The 17,908-nt window shown below is 39.0% G+C and overlaps 2 protein-coding genes and 1 long non-coding RNA gene across 6 annotated transcripts; 2 read left to right on the top strand and 1 right to left on the bottom strand.

The window, feature by feature from the left end:
• The first annotated feature begins 1,078 nt into the window (after positions 1-1,078).
• On the top strand, positions 1,079-8,480 carry tmem88b (transmembrane protein 88 b). Of its 2 annotated transcripts, none has more exons than XM_019113561.2 (3): positions 1,079-1,427; positions 3,328-3,718; positions 7,494-8,480. In XM_019113561.2, exons 2-3 carry the CDS (start codon positions 3,329-3,331, stop codon positions 7,773-7,775), a joined length of 672 nt encoding a protein of 223 aa, XP_018969106.1. In that variant the 5' UTR covers positions 1,079-1,427; position 3,328; the 3' UTR covers positions 7,776-8,480. The 2 variants fall into 2 exon arrangements, with proteins under 2 accessions (XP_018969106.1, XP_042582930.1); XM_042726996.1 differs by having other exon boundaries at positions 1,089-1,427; positions 3,323-3,718.
• On the bottom strand, positions 6,445-17,257 carry LOC122137918. Its single transcript, XR_006155135.1, has 3 exons — positions 17,132-17,257; positions 7,270-7,737; positions 6,445-6,503 (listed from the first exon to the last, which is right to left on the bottom strand). It is a non-coding gene; the product is annotated as an uncharacterized LOC122137918 (long non-coding RNA).
• Positions 16,057-17,895, top strand: LOC122137917. 3 transcript variants are annotated; one of them, XM_042726995.1, is made up of 5 exons: positions 16,057-16,365; positions 16,480-16,615; positions 16,694-17,057; positions 17,145-17,271; positions 17,388-17,895. In XM_042726995.1, exons 1-5 carry the CDS (start codon positions 16,203-16,205, stop codon positions 17,495-17,497), a joined length of 900 nt encoding a protein of 299 aa, XP_042582929.1. In that variant the 5' UTR covers positions 16,057-16,202; the 3' UTR covers positions 17,498-17,895. The 3 variants fall into 3 exon arrangements, with proteins under 3 accessions (XP_042582929.1, XP_042582928.1, XP_042582927.1); XM_042726994.1 differs by having other exon boundaries at positions 16,057-16,615; positions 17,391-17,895; XM_042726993.1 differs by having other exon boundaries at positions 16,057-16,615.
• The last annotated feature ends 13 nt before the right edge of the window (positions 17,896-17,908 follow it).

Below are 17,908 nucleotides of genomic sequence, written 5' to 3'. Positions count from 1 at the left end.
GTGTAAACAAACCACGTCTGCATTTGCGATCAGAGAAATGACAAACAAGCGCTACTCTACACTGTTTAAAACTCAAGTGGCAAATTCTTTAAAAATGAAAACATACTTCCAGGCTGCGAGTCAGAACAGTGGGCATTGTAGTCTTCTACAGTCCTCCATAAAATGTGCTGCACACATCTGAATATTTGGGTTGGACTGTCCTGGAACTGTGGTGTAAATACAACTTAACCACTGATTTCTAGTTGTGTCCACTTTTGGAAGGCCTAACAAAGTATTTTTGTTTTCGCAACGAAACACACAGCGTCTCCACGACATGGCGCCAGTATGCCTTCTTTCTTTGCGTAAACAAAGGCAGTGTTATGCAAATCTTCCCACACAGTGACGTAGACATGTGGGGGCGTTTAAACGAGGCGTTTTAGGAGGGCTGGAAGAGTCTTAACTTTTAAATAGAATATCTCTTTGGGTTTGAGACTTTAGTCTTTGCAACTTCAGGGATCTTATCTATTCATGAACAGCTTGTAAGACTCCAAAGAGAAAGGAAAACTTGAAATCGCATCATATGACCCCTTTAACATAGTAATGCCGATGAATAGATTTAAGACAGGAAGTCCTAAGTTCTTTTGTTTTTTAATAAAATTTCTAAATTCTAACTAGTTTCTGATATGCGCCTGAAAGCCATATGAACACCGAAAAAAAAAAGTAAAATAATAATAATAAAATTGCACAGAAAAATAAGACTTTGGATTGCTGTTATCTCTTCAATGCCCGCTAAAAGACCAGCAATAGTTGCATAACAATTGCATTATGGGTGGAGGATGATGGATAACATGCGTTTATACACAGACACGTAGAAATGGCAATATCAACCAAACCAACACGATTACAGGAAAACAAACACTCGTCACCATGTGGTAAGAGCAGTTTATGATATAAGAGAAGAATGGAGGTTTGGAACATGTGGTGTAAATGTGAGGTGGTTTCATGTCCTTTCTATCCATCAGGAGTAATTAAAGTCCCCACTTCGGTTCTTTAAATAAACATTCCTTCCCCCACACAAAGAGTGAAGAAAGAGCAAGAAGAAAAGGGAAAAGGGGAGGGGGCATGAGGGAGGCACAGAGAAAGGCACTGCTATAACTGCCAGGCAGGACACATCCATATCTCAGTCTGCCTCAGAGAGAGAGAGAGAGAGCCAGTGGACAGAATACAACAAATCTGAGCTAAAACCAACTATACACTTCAGAATACAGAAGAAATGAGAGCAACCATCAGACTAGTACGCAAGGAAAAACAGTGTTAGAATTTTAGAAATTCTAGACATTTTTGAACAAGGAATTGCAAACAAACTTCCATTTAAAAATAACAAGGAGTGCATGTTGTGCTAGTCAAAGGCAACAAAAAGAAGAGGACTACTGGAGTCACACCACTGGGTGAGTGGAGGGTGTGGAGGGCTTGATAAGGTGCATGTGAGAATGACCTACCAGAGTCTACAGCAGGGAAATGTTTGGAACTTACACTGGTACATGTATCTGCTTGATTACTCTTTTTACATTAATTCACGTAACCAATAACTCAGCAATAACTACAAGTGCACTTCTGCGTAATCTAGTGTTGAGTAATGCATGTCTGTAACATTTAACAAAATCTAATAAGAGTGAAATAAAATATAGTTGGATCATTTAAAATACTACATCAGGCAAACCATATATTGGCGGAGGAAAAAAAAATGTCAAACCAATTTAGATGTGAAGTACTGAAGCCACATCAGAAAAACCCTTTCCACCTTGAAGCTACAAAATATTTAAGTTGCTTTCAACTTGTAAATTGAGCCTCATACATGCATAAAAATAGCAGCATCTAGTCAACAGTCCCAAAGTTTTGACTCCAAGTTATTTCTTAATTTTGTGATTCCCAGAAACGTTGAAACCGAGTTAGAGGGTGGAGCAGGCTGGTGTTATCCAGGTTTGGCATGATGTGCGCTTGTTTCCTGTGAGTGGTGATCTAGTGTGTGTTATATTGAGTCACCTGCTGTATAACAAACAGAATACAAAGGCAGGAAGACAACACAACAGTCAGCAAGCGCACAAACGTGTGCATGTCTCCCTCATCATGCATCACTGATGGCATATTCAGGAATTAGTGTTTAAGGGTCAGAGTGCATGTGTGTGTGTGTGTGTGTGTGTGTGTGTGTGTGTGAAAGAGTCGTAGACCATCCTGTATCCATTTTTAGATGATTTGCGTATGGCACTGAGGCCACAGCTGTATGGCGTGTGAACTATTTGTGTAGTTTGACCTCGGTCTATTGTTCTGGAGTGCTATCTGGATGGTCAGCCTAACCGTCTAAGCATTGGTTGGGGGGGGGAGGGTGTAGGGCACCTCTTTTCAGTGCTCCACACCTTACTGGAATCTAACTTGGAGCACAGGATGTGTAGAAAAATGAAGAAAAACAAGTCTCTTAAGGATCAGAAATTATAAGAATCTGTTAGATGGGTTAAATTAGGATGGTTCTCATTACTGTTTCAAAATAAACTTATTGCAAATTTATGATAAATGCATATTACAAAAACTTTTAAAAAAAAAAAAATATTATGTGACCTATGTTCTTGGTGAGGTTTATCCATACAAGAAAAAGAAAAAAAAGGAAAATAAAAAAAAAATTGGAGGCAAAAGATGTAATCCCCTGGGGTGAGGGTTACTGCGATGTCAAGGCCTCTCACTCTTCATCACTTGATCGTATCGCCTGTGTTGTTCCAAACACACTCAAATACCAATTAGTTTCCGCCACAGAGCGCCAATTAGCTTTCAGATAACAATCAGTCGCTGATAAAAGACCTAATTAAAAGATCACAAACCTAGCTTCCTGGCGATAAGTGATTTAACCTTGCTCTGAACTTTTTTGAAGCAGTAAACTGTCCAAAGCAAATATCAAAGTTGACTTTGACTGCATCCACCACTGACAATATTTAATGTAACACACTTTCCAGGGTTTTGAACAACTGCTGACAGGGATTGAGAGAGAAATAACCTCAGACAGCTTAGTGCAGCCATTGCAGTCAACAAACACAGAGATCACATTCACAGATTTTTCAGGGTGTTAACAGCTGAGTTTGATCTCAGATTTTAACCTCAGGACCGTAACCCCATCTATGGCCACTTTCGAATTTGTGTAAATTCACTGTTAAATCAAGGCTTGTACGATTTTTAACCACTGTCAACAATTTGCTGAGCTCCAACAATGTGGTTCAAGCCTACAACTGAAAATACAAATTCCTTTCACAATTTAACAAAGTACTTTGTAATGTCCTTCATTCTCTGTTATCATCAGATCAGGATGAGCATGAACGGCACACTGGAGAAGGGGGCTCATCACCAGACCCTCGACCTCTCCGAAGAGCTCCCAACCAACAGCCATCACCACCACCATCACAATCACACCAGTCTCCAGCACACAAACTCCTTGGCCTCCACAGTGCCAGCCGGGACCCCAGTAGGTGGGTCTGGAGTGGTTGTGCCGCCACCTTACTCCGCTGCGGAGGCTGGGAGAGGTGAAGCTCCGCTGGAGCTCCGGGGCTCTCTGGACTGCTGGGCGTGCTCAGTGCTGGTGACAGCGCAGAACCTGGTGATCGCGGCCATCAATGCCTGCCTGGCCGGGTTGGTTTTCGGGCTCATCCTAACTCCTGCTATTGTCATGGTGGTGTTCGGCTTCATCTGTCATTCAACGGTAAGAATTGAAATGAAAAGAAATTCAAGTTTTTTCAGGTTTTTCATTTTTCATGTGTAGAGGACTTTTAAGTAGGTCCACAGGAACAAAATGCAAAACTTTCATAAAATCATAAAAAAGTGGATTTGAGAAAAAAAAAAAAAGATTTTATAATTTATTGAGATTAATATTTATTTACAATTTATCAGACCAACACTGATAAAGATTAAATAATAAAAAAAAGTTTATTAATACATTAAACTTTATTCCAAAGTTGCTCCAAAGATCATAAATATACTATGGGCCAGATTTTCTGACAGGTTGCACCAGCACAAACCGTTTTTTGGCGTTAAAATAGTATTGTCAGGATTGACTAAAGACAAGCAGTGAAGAATTAGCGCTGAAAAGGCATGGAACTTTTTTTTTCGCACCTGACCTTACTGAATATGCATTTGTAGGAGTTTGTCTTTCAGGCATAAAATGTATGGGAGGAGATTATTAAAATGAATAACGCAACGCAATTAATGTTTGAACTCATCAAATTACTGGTATTTGCGCCATTATTTAATGCCCAAAAAAAGCATTAAATAGTAATGGTAATTTGCGCAGCTCTTGGTAGATTGCACTGGTCATTATGGAAGTGATCTGGCTGCGTCTGTGTTCTTTAATGTGTGCATTGTTAGAATTTTCCCTGAGACAAACAGTGTTGCTGCTAAAGGAATGTCCTTTATAATCTGGGAAAAAGACTCAGAATAAAAGCTAATCATGATTCAGAGATATTCTTCTAGGGATTTATGGGAGTTTGGCCTCTGTTTCTCTTTGATTTGCCAAGTAATCTCTTAATCTTTGCCATTTCTCAGCAGTTTGAGTGCAGGAGTATTAGCAGGGGCAGGTCAGGAGTTGGGAGGATGACGTCAGATGAGGTTTTCAGGACAGAAGTGGATTACTGGAGTTTAAAGGGGTCATCGGATACCCATTTTCCAAAAGATGATATGATTCTTTAGGGCCTTAATGAAAAGTCTAACATAGTTTGGTTAAAATGTCTCAATGGTAGTATAAAACAACAGTTTTTACCCCGTCAAAAACAGCTTTCAGAGCAAGCATTTTCTCTTTAAATGTTACTGAGCTCTGCTGACACCGTTCCTCTCTTCCGAGCCGCTCTCAGAGACCGTTTACTTTAGCCGCATTCATCGTGAAACTTGCTTATTAGCACATTATTAGGAAAGGCGATTTGCAAAGATTCATTAAAAAACCTTATACTCGCTTCTTCTGTTAGTGAATCTGGATCACGAATGATTTGCGCGAAGATAGATGCATTTAGGTAGATCAGGGGCGCATTCCCATCAGAAACAAACGTAATCCACTGTGTCTTCAGCGGCTCAGATGTCAAGAGTAAATGATGAATGCTATGTTCATTATTACATCCAACAACAAAACAGCTCAGTCTCTTAGGAGTCATTCTTGTGTACATCTGATCCGGTGGTGAAACAGTGGCGGACTGATGACAGCTCAATCAGGGCGGGTCTAAGGTAATACGCCAGTCCAGTCTGTGCTGAAACGCTACTGTCAATCAAACTATCATGGGAGGGGCCTGTCTGTGTGTCGTCACAAAGACAGGCATCTGAGATCGGCTCGATTTGAGAAAGGGGTACAGATTTTGGTAGATGTAATAAAAAAAAAAAAAAAAAAAACACTGGGTGGATTTTTATCATTATAGGGTGGCTGTGTACACACACTGCCAACACACATTTCAGTTCAAACAACTTGTTAAAGAGCATGTAGCATCCAATGAACCCTTTAAAAACGTAACTTTTTTTTAAAATTTTTTTAAGTTTTCTCACAAAGTTGTATAGCGGACCGCCCTCGACATTCTTGCACTTTGACCCACAAAAGAGTGTATACTGCTTCTCCACCGTATCAGCTCTGTTCATTTTCAACAAAAGACTCTACTACAGAATTAACAGACAAGTTTCTGTAAGATACAGACCTATCATCTCACTATTACAGGCTCTTCATCTCTTACTAGAAGAAAGTGGAGTAATCTAGTAAAAAGTTATCTTCACGCAGCACCGGGGGGAGGGGGGAAGGGGGTCAGTAAGGGTCAATGTGTGTAAATAAAGGCTGAATTCTTCTGACCTCTCCAATTACCAGACCTTTAGGATCCAAGATCAATGGCCTATCACGTGAAAGAGAGATAAAACCAAAGATCTGTAAGGAGCAACAGACCACCATGGTATTCCATAGAGTAAATAGTTTGTCATTTCATATAAGCAGTCAACTTCTCAGGATTCTATCAAGATGAATAATAGGATAATTTATAAACAAAGCATCAACTCCAACTAATGAATAAATCTGCATAATTTAAGACCAAATCCAAAATACTGAAGTGATGAGTGTGCATTTCTCTCTAGGTGTTGGATCCTTTCTAAACATATGGTTAAGATCAAGGCCACATAGGTGCATCAGTTCCCTGAAACGACTCTGTTCAGCTCTAATCTTATCTGCACACACAACAGTTCTACAGACAGCTGGAATCCCTCATACTTTAGAGACATACCAAAAGAGAACGGTGGCTGATTTCTAGCTTTGAGAAGATTTACATTTTATTACATCACAGCACCCTTTGACATTTTCTAAAACTTTTTACAGCCCAAAAATATAAATTTGCTGATAATTTACTCACACTCAGGCCATCCAAGTAGATGAGTATGTTTCTTCATTGGAACAGACTTGGATAAATTTAGCATTACATCACCAGTGGATCCTCTGCAGTGAATGTGTGCCGTCAGAATGAGAGTTCAAACAGCTGATAAAAAAAAAACACCACAATAAATATTAAATTTCTAACCACAATGAAATTCATAAAAAAAAGTTTGCTTTTCATAGATGTAGCTGTCACAATATAATTTAATAATAGTGGGATCTCTAATAAATGTCTAACTATAACTCTCCAAGAACGCTTTGTTTTGAATAGTGATTTTTACAAGCATCTACTTGAGTGAAGAAACCTGTCAGAGTGAGAAAGTGCAGCTCAAATTGCAGATGGGCTTTATCAGTTTTCTCCCTCCTACTCCGTTTACTCAGTCGCCTGTTTTTCCTGCCCATTACTCCCCTTCAGCTCACAGGGGAATAGGTGAAGAATGTGGGGGTCTTTTTATGCCTCAATCCTTTCCATCCTGTGCAATGCCAATTAGCCAAAATACTTAAAATGATGTATAATGTTTATTTGAAGTCTCTGTGCATATACAATTATTGAAGCTTTAGCCAGGCTGATGCAGAATCTATATTTTTGGTAGTGATCGGGCACAGAGCAGCTCAAATGGAGGGAAAAACAAAACCGTTACAAGTTTATCATACATATTTCAAACAATGTCAACTGCACTTCTAATATTAAATGTTTGCACATTAGCGATACTTTGCCAAGGAAATTCTTTACAAAGCCAAAGTGTTAAATTGAGGTTTTAGTGAACCAGACCAACAGTGGTCTTCCGTCAAAATATAACAAATAAAAAATAACAACAATAATAATAATAATAATAATAATAATAATAATTAGAAAGAAAAAACACTACCTTAGAAGTAACAAACGATCAACTCACTAAAGAAAACAAGCATATGCTGTTGGTAGACATTCTTGTCCAGTGTGTCTGTTCTTCGTCTGTCCACACCTCAGAGATGGTGTTCCTCCAGGGACACTTCATTTCTCTTTGACTCTCCTCAGCAATGCCTACAAGCATTCCACCACTCATCCTTGACCCCACACAGGTCCACACCAATCAAATGTCTGTCTTTTCAGGTGCGCCCGCACGGTTCATCACCATACTGTTCGGATCTACTGACTGACGGTGGCTGTGTGGCTCTGCTGGTTGTGGGTTTCTTGCTAGTGACTCCACTCCTGGTTCTGGCCTTGGCTGCGTACTGCCGGCTTGCTCGTCACCTTCAGCTGGGTCTGTGTTTTATTCCATACAGCCGTGCCGTCTACAAGAACCTTCCAGCTACCCAGCACCGTGGCTTGACAGGGGGCTGCTGTGGACAGCGATCTGGGAAAAGAGAAAGGAAGGGGAAGGTGTGGGTGTAAATGGAAAGGACCACACTTCTGTTGTACTGGAGATATGGAATGTTGTGAAAGAACACAGCAAACATTATAGACCAAAAAATCCCCTCACTAAATATTTCAATCTATATGACAGACAAAGACAGGCAAAGAATTCTTACTTACCGATTTACATTTTTTTTTTTATAGCCAAATACATCTTGTCCATTTCTGATGCCTATATATTTAATGCAACTATTATAGCACAATCAATTTTAATTAGTCAATTTCAGTGACATTTATAAAATAATCAAATATCCGAAAATTATGTGTATGTACTTTTTGTATAACAAACACTATCAGCCTTATAAATAGTCAACATTTCTAAAAAGACATTGTCAAAAATATTTTTTCTTCTTATAACCTGTACAGTTTTGTGTATTTCCCTTTTCTTTAAATGTTAGACCTATATACAATTCATTAAATACTGTAATTTCACAGAACTGATGGGCTGCTCTCCTAATTTTGCACAAGATTTATTCATACAAAATAAAAATTACTCATAAGCCTGATCCAGAGGGAAGTTGTTTCTCATGGGGACAAGTACATAGAATGCATATTACTGAGAAAAAAAAAAAAAAAAACTATTTACAAGAGCAATATTTCCTAACTGCTCCACCACAGCTAGTGGGAGCTGTTAACCTGTTTAATCCCAAATGTTTTTCCAGACATTAAAATATCCAGATGGTGTATCATTAGTGGCCCTTTGAATTTTGTTTTTTTTTTGGAAAAGTGTGTGAAAAATTGTGTTTTATAGTCTTTCACAATTGTGACTGGCGGGATAATGTGTATACTGAATTAACATATTTCTGCAGTCATAAAAAAATGTTTCTACATCTCACCCCAGCTATTTTAAACTCTGTTTCATCATATTCTAGGGTTACTATTATGCCTAAAAACCCCTGTACAACACTTTAATTTAGCGCAATATTTTAGTGCAGCTTTTACTTACAACTGCAATTGAATTTATATGTATACCTAAATTCACAGTTACCCCACCGGTCACAATTGTGAACCTCAAGATGTTTTCTCATTCTATGGCAACACCCAACAAATTTAATAACTGTGAATTCATATATTAATACTAAACACCTTAAAGATAATGTACACCAAAAATCTTTGTCATATCTTTGTTAACATACTTTACTAGCCTTTTGTTCTGGAGCTTTGATCCAGTCGTCATCTCATGGTGCAAGCAGGGAAAAAAAAAAAACTTGTGACAATTTGCACTAACCATGTGAAACTGCACATATTTCACTGAGACCCTTTATTTTTTAAATATTTGCAGGAAATGCACTTGTTTTTAGAGCTTTATAAATGAAAACCTTTTTTATGGTCAGAATCATGACCGGTGCAGTTAAATGGGTTAAAGAACAAGTAGATGATAGACAAGGACTTCAATTTTAAATGGGTCATTATTATGGCAGCAACAGGTATGCAATACAATATTAAAATATGTATAATATAGATCCACAAATTCATACATAAAAATATAAACTATGCAAATTTGTTTAACTTATGAAAGAGGTTGCACTGTTTCTGCTTATCTCCACATTTTTAAATGACATCATTTTAAGAGACAAAATTCAAGACAGAAAACCATTTCAACTGTAGCACGTCTATTTTCCTATTTTTAAACAGGAGCTTTAAATGATCAAATAATAAATAGTACAATACTAAATATTTATTTTTTTCATATTATTCCAAGCATATAACATTTTATTTACAGCAGACAATCATGCGACTGGCCAAGTAAGCAGCACGTTTGTAGGATCACAGAACTCGCTTCTCCACTGTGAATAATCCATTTTGAATCCTTGAGTTTTATCAATGAGGTGCCACATAAGAAACGTTCGAATAGCGTTACAGACAAAAAGCCAGGGTGTCAGGAGATACTACAAATGTTGTCAGTGTCGACATTAAGGACAGACAAAACCAAGCTGCTTAACTACAATTTATGGAAAACAAGTAATCACTCCAGCTTTAAAAATATGGTATACGACTTAAAACATTTTCAGAATGATATACTTCTACAGAAAAAAAAAAAAGAGAAAAAAACATCAGCTTGCGACTTGAAGACAAAAAAGCACATAGCCCCCTCTACTGTTAAAAACACTGATCTATATAATAAACAGTCCTAAAATAAAGTCCTAAACAAGAATTTGTAAAAACGGATTAATAATAATAATAATAATAATAACAACAACAACAACAACAACGGTGGCAAAACTGCACTGTAATAATTTTAATGTGCTTTTAGCTGAAAGTAATCTTCACACAGACATATTTATAACAGGTTAATGCAACATGTAATGAATTATATTACCTATGCGTTGAGAAAAATATAAAAACATCTACAACATAAGTTCTATAAAGAAACATTTAATTCTATTTTTAATCAGAGGATAAAGAATGCAAACGCTATTCTCTCTATTCTGTTGTTATTCTGACAGAAGATCAAGACAGAAAATTATTTCAACTATAGCGTATCTATTTTCCTATTTTTAAACAGGAGATTTAAATTATCAAATAATAAATAGGACGATATTAAATTTGTATTTATTAACTTAAGTCCTATAAGGTTCTATACAGGTGCTAGTCATAATTAGAATATCATCAAAAAGTTGATTTCACTAATTCCATTCAAAAAGTGAAACTTGCATATTATATTCATTCATTACACACAGACTGATATATTTCAAATGTTTATTCTTTTAATTTTGATGATTATAACAGACAACCAAGGAAAATCCCAAATTCAGTATCTCAAAAAATTAGAATATTGTGAAAAGGTTCAATATTGAATACACCTGGTGCCACACTCTAATCAGCTAATTAACTCAAAACACCTGCAAAAGCCTTTAAATGGTCTCTCAGTCTAGTTCTGTAGGCTACACAATCATGGGGAAGACTGCTGACTTGACAGTTGTCCAAAAGACAACCATTGAGCTCTGTGTCCAAGCACATTAAATAGAGAGGCGAAGGGAAGGAAAAGATGTGGTAGAAAAAAAAAGTGTAAAAGCAATAGGGATTGTAAAACAAAACCCATTCAAAAATGTGGGGGAGATTCACAAAGAGTGGACTGCAGCTGGAGTCAGTGCTTCAAGAACCACTACACACAGACATATGCAAGACATGGGTTTCAGCTGTCGAATTCCTTGTGTCAAGCCACTCTTGAACAACAGACAGCGTCAGAAGCATCTAAAGATAAAAAGGACTGGACTACTGCTGAGTGGTCCAAAGTTATGTTCTCTGATGAAAGTAAATTTTGCATTTCCTTTGGAAATCAGGGTCCCAGTGTCTGGAGGAAGAGAGGAGAGGCATACAATCCATGTTGCTTGAGGTCCAGTGTAAAGTTTCCACAGTCAGTGAGGGTTTGGGGTGCCATGTCATCTGCTGGTGTTGGTCCACTGTGTTTTCTGAGGTCCAAGGTCAACACAGTCGTATACCAGGAAGTTTTAGAGCACTTCATGTTTCCTGCTGCTGACCAACTTTATGGAGATGCAGATTTAATTTTCCAACAGGACTTGGCACCTGCACACAGTGCCAAAGCTACCAGTACCTGGTTTAAGGACCATGGTATCCCCGTTCTTAATTGACCAGCAAACTCGCCTGACCTTAACCCCATGGAAAATCTTTAAAACTACAAAATTTATTTAAAACTACAAAAAATAATTTAAATTTATTTAAAACTACAAAAAAAAAAGAGATGACAATGGAACAGTAGATGGCTCTTTTTCAATTTCCACAAGTACTTGTAACATACCATGACAGAACAACTGTTTGTCGCGTACAACATAGTGATGTAATGCTACGTTTTATAATAAAATGATAAGACACTTGTTCTTCGCTTTGTTTTATTTTAAATAAGAAGGTGTAACATTAAAATATATTAAAGTGCAAAAAACACACCCAAAACTCACATATGGAGGAATGGGTACTAGCAGATTTTGACGCGCTGTGACATTTTTGGAGAGGTGCACGTCAGGCTAAGCTGCAGCCTGCACATACTATGGCATAGTTTCGACACAGTATAAATCAGCCTTTACTCCTTGCAGTCCTTCCCTAGAACCTAGCTATCTGAGGATAGCTATGTGTTAGCTCGGTGACTGCTCCCCTACTAGGGTTGTTAAGCAGCGGTCTCCTTGAGCCCCTTACCTAGACAGTATTACTTCAACCTGTCGTTGTCTGGGTAGCTTTATTCAGCCCTCTTTGGGGAGGCTGTTATTAAGCATATAGAAATCTGAGATTATCTGTGCTTCAGCTCTTGTCCATTTGTGCTAAACAGGTAGGTCGAAGGCAAGGCAAGGGGATGCAGCATATCACCCTGCCACAGCTATATCACCCTGCAGCCCAAGACTGGTCGCCCACTGAAGCTAAGCAGGGTTAAGCCTGGTCAGTACTTGGATGGGAGACCTCCTGGGAAAACTAGGTAGCTGTTGGGAGAGGTGTTAGTGAGGCCAGCAGGGAGTGCTCACCCTGTGGTCTGCGTGGGTCCTAACGCCCCTAGTATAGTGACACTATACTGTCAAAAAGCCCCGTATTTCAGATGAGACGTAAAACTGAGGTCCTGACTCTCTGTGGTCATTAAAAGTTCCATGGCACTTCTCGTAAAGAGTAAGGGTGCAACCCCGGTGTCCTGGCCAAATTGTCCCCCTGGCTTTTTTCAGTCATGGCCTCCTAATAATCCCAAACCACTTGATTGGCTCTATGACTCTCTCCTCTTCACCTGTAGCTGGTGTGTGGTGAGCGCACTTGCGCTGTTGTCCTGTGGCTGCCGTCGCATCATCCAAGTGGATGCTACACACTGGTGGTGGTTGAGGAGAGACCCCCCCACATGAATGTAAAGCGCTTTGGGTGTACAACAATACACAATAAAGCGCTATATGAATCCATCATTCATTCATTCATTCACCTGCTATGGTTTTAGGTAGATAGCTCAATCTGTGTGGTCAGGACAGCCTGTAGGAATATCTTCTGGGTACCTGCGTTCTGTATTCTGGTCTACGAGCCTTCATAAGACCTGGGACATAGCTACCGGAGGGTAGCTGTTTTAGCCCACCTGCTCGCTCTGCCCTATTTAGACTCAGCTTCTCTTGGGTTTCTGGCCTTTAAGTTAGCCCCTTCTGGTCTTATGTATTTAGGCTATATGTTCACGTAGCTTAGCTATCTGAGGGAAGCCGTGTGTATTTTCTGGTTGATTTGTTTTGAAGACTTTTCCAGGCAGGTTATGTGAATGGCCCGGGATGTCAGTGGTTTGGCCCCTTTCTGAGGAAAGGTTGATGTATATCTGTCACTTCCTTGGTGCTCCACCAGGCGGGCAAGTATGCATCTCAGCATGGCGTGACTGGATTTGGTTCCCCAAAGAGTCCACTAGAGGGACGCAGTGTTGAGTTCCCTAGAAGGGGAACATCTCAGGATACTCAAGACGCTGTGTCCCCTTGCCATGCCTTTGACATACCTGTTTATGTCTCCTTCAGACAATTGAACTGGTGACATACTCAACAGGAGCCCTTTTATACCCCTGAGCTCCCGCCTATGACATCACGGGCCACATGGACCAATAGATAGGCATTGTTTCATACGTGCTTCAGACACTGGTCATGCTGACAGTGTTCCCCAAAGTGTCCACTAAAGGGACGTAGTGTCTTGTTCCCTCTCTGGGAACCATGGTTACATGGGTAACCCGAGATGTTTGAGTATCAATTACAGTGCCATCTAGTGGTTCAAAAAATGTACAACTGCCAGTTCTTAGGATGAACCTTCACTGAAAGATACACCCAGCTTATTGATTTTGAATTTTTAAGTTTTACTCAGTGAATACAATAAAATACTGTTTACCTGTGTTGTGGGTAGGGTTGGGTATCTTTTGAACTTGATCAATTCGGATTCTGCTTATCGAATGATATCAAACATTTATCCGGTGTCTCTATTTTTGCAACCCATTTAGCATATTTTGAGGCCACCATATTATTCAAAGCCTGAAGAGTGCAACAATAAAATGCATGCCTCTGTTTATTCGTACACACAGTTCCCTGCTTGGTAGTGCGTAAATAGGTTCCATGGATGAAACCCCCAAACCATTTATCTTCCACCACTGAAAATGGCAGAGTCTACGATAGCCATATTCACCAGCTCCTCATCTATGTAATGCAAAAGCTGCATAATAAACAAAAACAGATATATAAATCCATAATTTAATAAAAAAATATATATATATATACACACACACAATATATATAAATATATATATATATATATATATACACACAAACACACACACACACACAATAGATATCTCCCAATATTTCTGAAATTGAACCACATAATTACTTAATATTGAAGATTGATAAGAACTACAATTCTAAATGAATATCAAGATATATTTGATACTTCTTGAGTTACAGGCATGCAAACTAAATGTTTTTTCCCCAAATTTCAACAACTGTCCCCTTTGTTATATAATGCAACAAAGATGGATAAAGTCAAAAGATTAAACTAATAGTTCTACCAATCTGTATGAAAATAAACACTTCTGAACATTCACCTTACAACTTTTTCATCACTCTCTTGTTAGTTTCAACAATCCAGTGACATTAAGTCGATGATTAGACATACTGCTATTTCAATAAAATAAAGATTTTTAGAGTACTGCAATGTGTTTCAGCGCATTAGAAAGTAACTCCTTAAAAACTCTTCACATTTCAATTCTATTCTTAACCAGAAAATCAGGGGAGAGCGCGAACGCAGTCCCCCACTACCAGAAATTATGCAGTCGACGCGAGCCCGAGCGCCGTGCAATGGCCGCTGTAGACTTTAGACAGGCCGGCCTGCCGATTGGTCGCGAGTATACAGTGAGCCAATCGGAAGGCCGCGCCGTCTAAAGCTTAGACGGCGCGAGCCAATCGGAAGGACGTTGCGCTAGCGCTTCTGTAAAACGCTCACCCGTCATCCGGAGTTTGTTTGGTAAGTTATTATAATGTTATAATATCCACGACATGTTGGTTTTATTCGCACCAAGTTAGAAATATGAGAGCGATTGCGTAGCGTCGGGTCGCGCCGCTCGTGTCCGTTGTGAAGGGCGATTTCGAAAAAAGGAAAAAAAAAAAAAAAAAAAAAAAACCTTATTTCCCTTTACAATTAGCAATGCTAATGCTAATAACATACTCATTTATGTGCAAATATATTTGTATGTGTGTGTGTGTGTGTGTGTGTGTGTATGTATGTATGTATGTATGTATATGTGTGTGTGTATATATATATTGTGTTTTTTTTTTTTTTTTTTTATTTTATTATTTGATATTTGTGTCATTCTACAGAAACGTCTATTTTTCTGTCCCTAGCCTTTACAGAAATATTACAATTGAAAAACAGTGTTACTACATTTTCTTTTAAATATTTTAAAATAAAACAATGTGTTATTTGAGCAATTAGACCTTGCGCCATCAATGTGGCAATTATAAAGAATTCCAAGCACCACAAAACTGCTTGTCCCCAGAGCCATGTACAGAGGGAAATTGCTTTATTTTGCAGTCAAAAACAGGTTTTTCTACCCTTTAAAATACAATAACGATCAAATATGATATAAATGGCATAATAAAACAAAATGCTAAATATAATAAAATATATAATGAAAACAGTGGTCCCCTGAAGTTGTCACTGGTGTTACCGTTTGACAAATACCTGTTATTTTGAAATAAAAATCACACTGATGTCATCACTTGAACTTTCTCCTTCCTATTTTATAAAGATCTATGAAAAAAGGTTCATGTTAAGTCCACGGTTTCTTTTCAGTTATCAGAAATTCAGACATTTTTAAAATGCATTTTTCATGAAAATTGTCACTGGTGTTACCTTGTTTTCATCTTTCACACAAAATAAAACAATCTCCTTATTTCTTGCACTTCATTATTTTTCTGACTCTGAATACATATTCTGAAAAAAATAGACTAAAAATGGTACATGTGGTCTTGAAATAATTGCACAAAAAAGCTAACAAGAAAAATAATTAAGCTGTCATTTATATGCATTCATAAAGTCAACAGGTAATCTAATAAAGTGGTCTAAGTTTAAATGTTAGAAAAATAAATGCATTTTAAAACATTTTGCCATACAAAAAGTGGACGTTTCTGTAGAATGACCAATACATATCGTTGTGTAAGGCAAGGCAAGTTTATTTAGATAACACAGTTCGTACACAAAGTAATGTACAGTAAAGTGTAATGTACACATAAAGACATAAAAAACATGCAAGTCCATTAATGAAGATGAGTGTTATAAAGTGGAAAGGAAACAGGAAAAAGTATTGAACACATTGGAACACATTCAAATTTATTCAGAACTTGCTTGTGGACTAATTTTTCCCTGTATCATGGTGATTATAAGAGACTGTTTCCTACAGGTGTGTTAGACATGGACCCCTTGTTTCCCACCTTGTGCATTTTAGACACAAGTGTGCCACAAAATAGGCAACAATGCCTTCTTAAGGCTTCAAAGGAGGCTAAGGCACTGGCATCCCGCAACACATGCTATAATAGAAACAAAGTCCAGGATAAAAAGACAGCTTGTGAGGAAGGTAATATGCAATCGATGTGTTCCCACCCCATGTTCACACTGCAGCATAGACTGTTTTTTGAGCTTATCGTTAAAAAAAAAAAAAAAAAAATCATTACAATTTCTCTGTCTTCAGCCAAAAAGAGATGTCAGCCCATTACCTTGACTCCATCAGAGGTGCAGTACCTTGGCCAGCTCCAGATTACATTTGGCAAATACAACGGCCAAAGTTTTAAATGGCTGGTGGAGAACGATGTCGGCTACATTAAGTAGTAAGTATGCTGTACTTAACAGAATTAACATTCATAACTTGTTTTTCCACAAATTAATTATCTTATGTGATGTTTTAGTCTGCTAGATATGCACATAAAAGAACGCCGCCATCATGAAAGAAAAGCGAGCCCTGATGAGTGGGTGAAGGATCTCCTGCTGAGGTATGTGCAGCTGTTTCCACAGGTCTCCTGCCACCTCGAGATCAACGTGGACAGGGCCATTTATGGGCAGGGCCGCTTCAGGTCGTTTACATTCCTGGAGATGTGGCAGTGGTACAGCCTGCACAAGACTCTCCAGGCTGACCCGCAAGCTGGGACCGACCACGAGAGGAAAATGGCACAGGAGGCGCACTGCTCTGTGCAGCAGTGGCTGGTGATGAAGGCGGAGGACATCACCACCAAGTCACTGAAGCGCTTCAGGCAGTACATTCTCGACAAAGAGGTAGGCTTTTTTTTTTTTTTTACGGTGCCTTTAATAAAAATCAAACCACAACATTTAATACAAACTTTACCCACCCGTACATCACAGAAACCTCCACAGGACAGGGACCCTCCCGCAGCAGCTGCCAGCTCCAGTTCATCAGGGTCCAAAGGTGATGGCGGCTGGGTGGATGACGCTCTGCTGGTGGAAGCTCTCACCTCCTTTGAAAGACAAGGTTTATTTCACTTTATTAATGTCTTGAATTATTCATGTTATCATGGCATGAACCTTGTATTAATGCATAGTCAAAAAACACTGTGTGTGCTGATAACGACAACTGTCCTCATTTAGCAGCTGGGGAAGCTGAGGGTAGAAAAAAGTATCCAGACAAAGAGACCCATCCAGATCCTCCACAGAAGCCAGCCACAGACTATGTTTCACCGTATACTGTAAGTCCCTAGCTTGTACATCACAATTGCCTGTTACATCCCCGATTCCAGGTGGGGCACCATAAATGGGTAGAGCATGCATAAACTATGCTTAGGTAAATGAAAACGTTTTTCACTAATACACTTACATTTAAGGCTCCTGCATCAGCTCCTGCAGCAGCTCCTCCATCAGCTCCTGCAGCAGCTCCTGCATCAGCTCCTCCATCAGTTTCTGCAGCAGCTCCTCCATCAGTTTCTGCAGCAGCTCCTCCATCAGCTCCTGCAGCAGCTCCTGCATCAGCTCCTCCATCAGTTTCTGCAGCAGCTCCTCCATCAGCTCCTGCAGCAGCTCCTCCATCAGCTCCTGCAGCAGCTCCTCCATCAGCTCCTGCATCAGCTCCTCCATCAGTTTCTGCAGCAGCTCCTCCATCAGCTCCATCAGTC

The sequence above is a fragment of the Cyprinus carpio genome, chromosome B7 (assembly GCF_018340385.1).
Source record: "Cyprinus carpio isolate SPL01 chromosome B7, ASM1834038v1, whole genome shotgun sequence".
NCBI classification, from domain to species: Eukaryota; Metazoa; Chordata; class Actinopteri; order Cypriniformes; family Cyprinidae; genus Cyprinus; species Cyprinus carpio.
This window is presented reverse-complemented; position numbering and strand designations above follow the sequence as displayed.

Coding starts and splice junctions, on each gene's coding strand:
- tmem88b (XM_019113561.2), top strand. CDS start 3,329: ATGAGCATGAACGGCACACTGGAGAAGGGGGCTCATCACCAGACCCTC. Junction 3,719..7,493: donor GCTTCATCTGTCATTCAACG/GTAAGAATTGAA, acceptor CTGTCTTTTCAG/GTGCGCCCGCACGGTTCATC.
- LOC122137917 (XM_042726993.1), top strand. CDS start 16,203: ATGGACCCCTTGTTTCCCACCTTGTGCATTTTAGACACAAGTGTGCCA. Junction 17,058..17,144: donor AGTACATTCTCGACAAAGAG/GTAGGCTTTTTT, acceptor CGTACATCACAG/AAACCTCCACAGGACAGGGA. Junction 17,272..17,387: donor CACCTCCTTTGAAAGACAAG/GTTTATTTCACT, acceptor GTCCTCATTTAG/CAGCTGGGGAAGCTGAGGGT.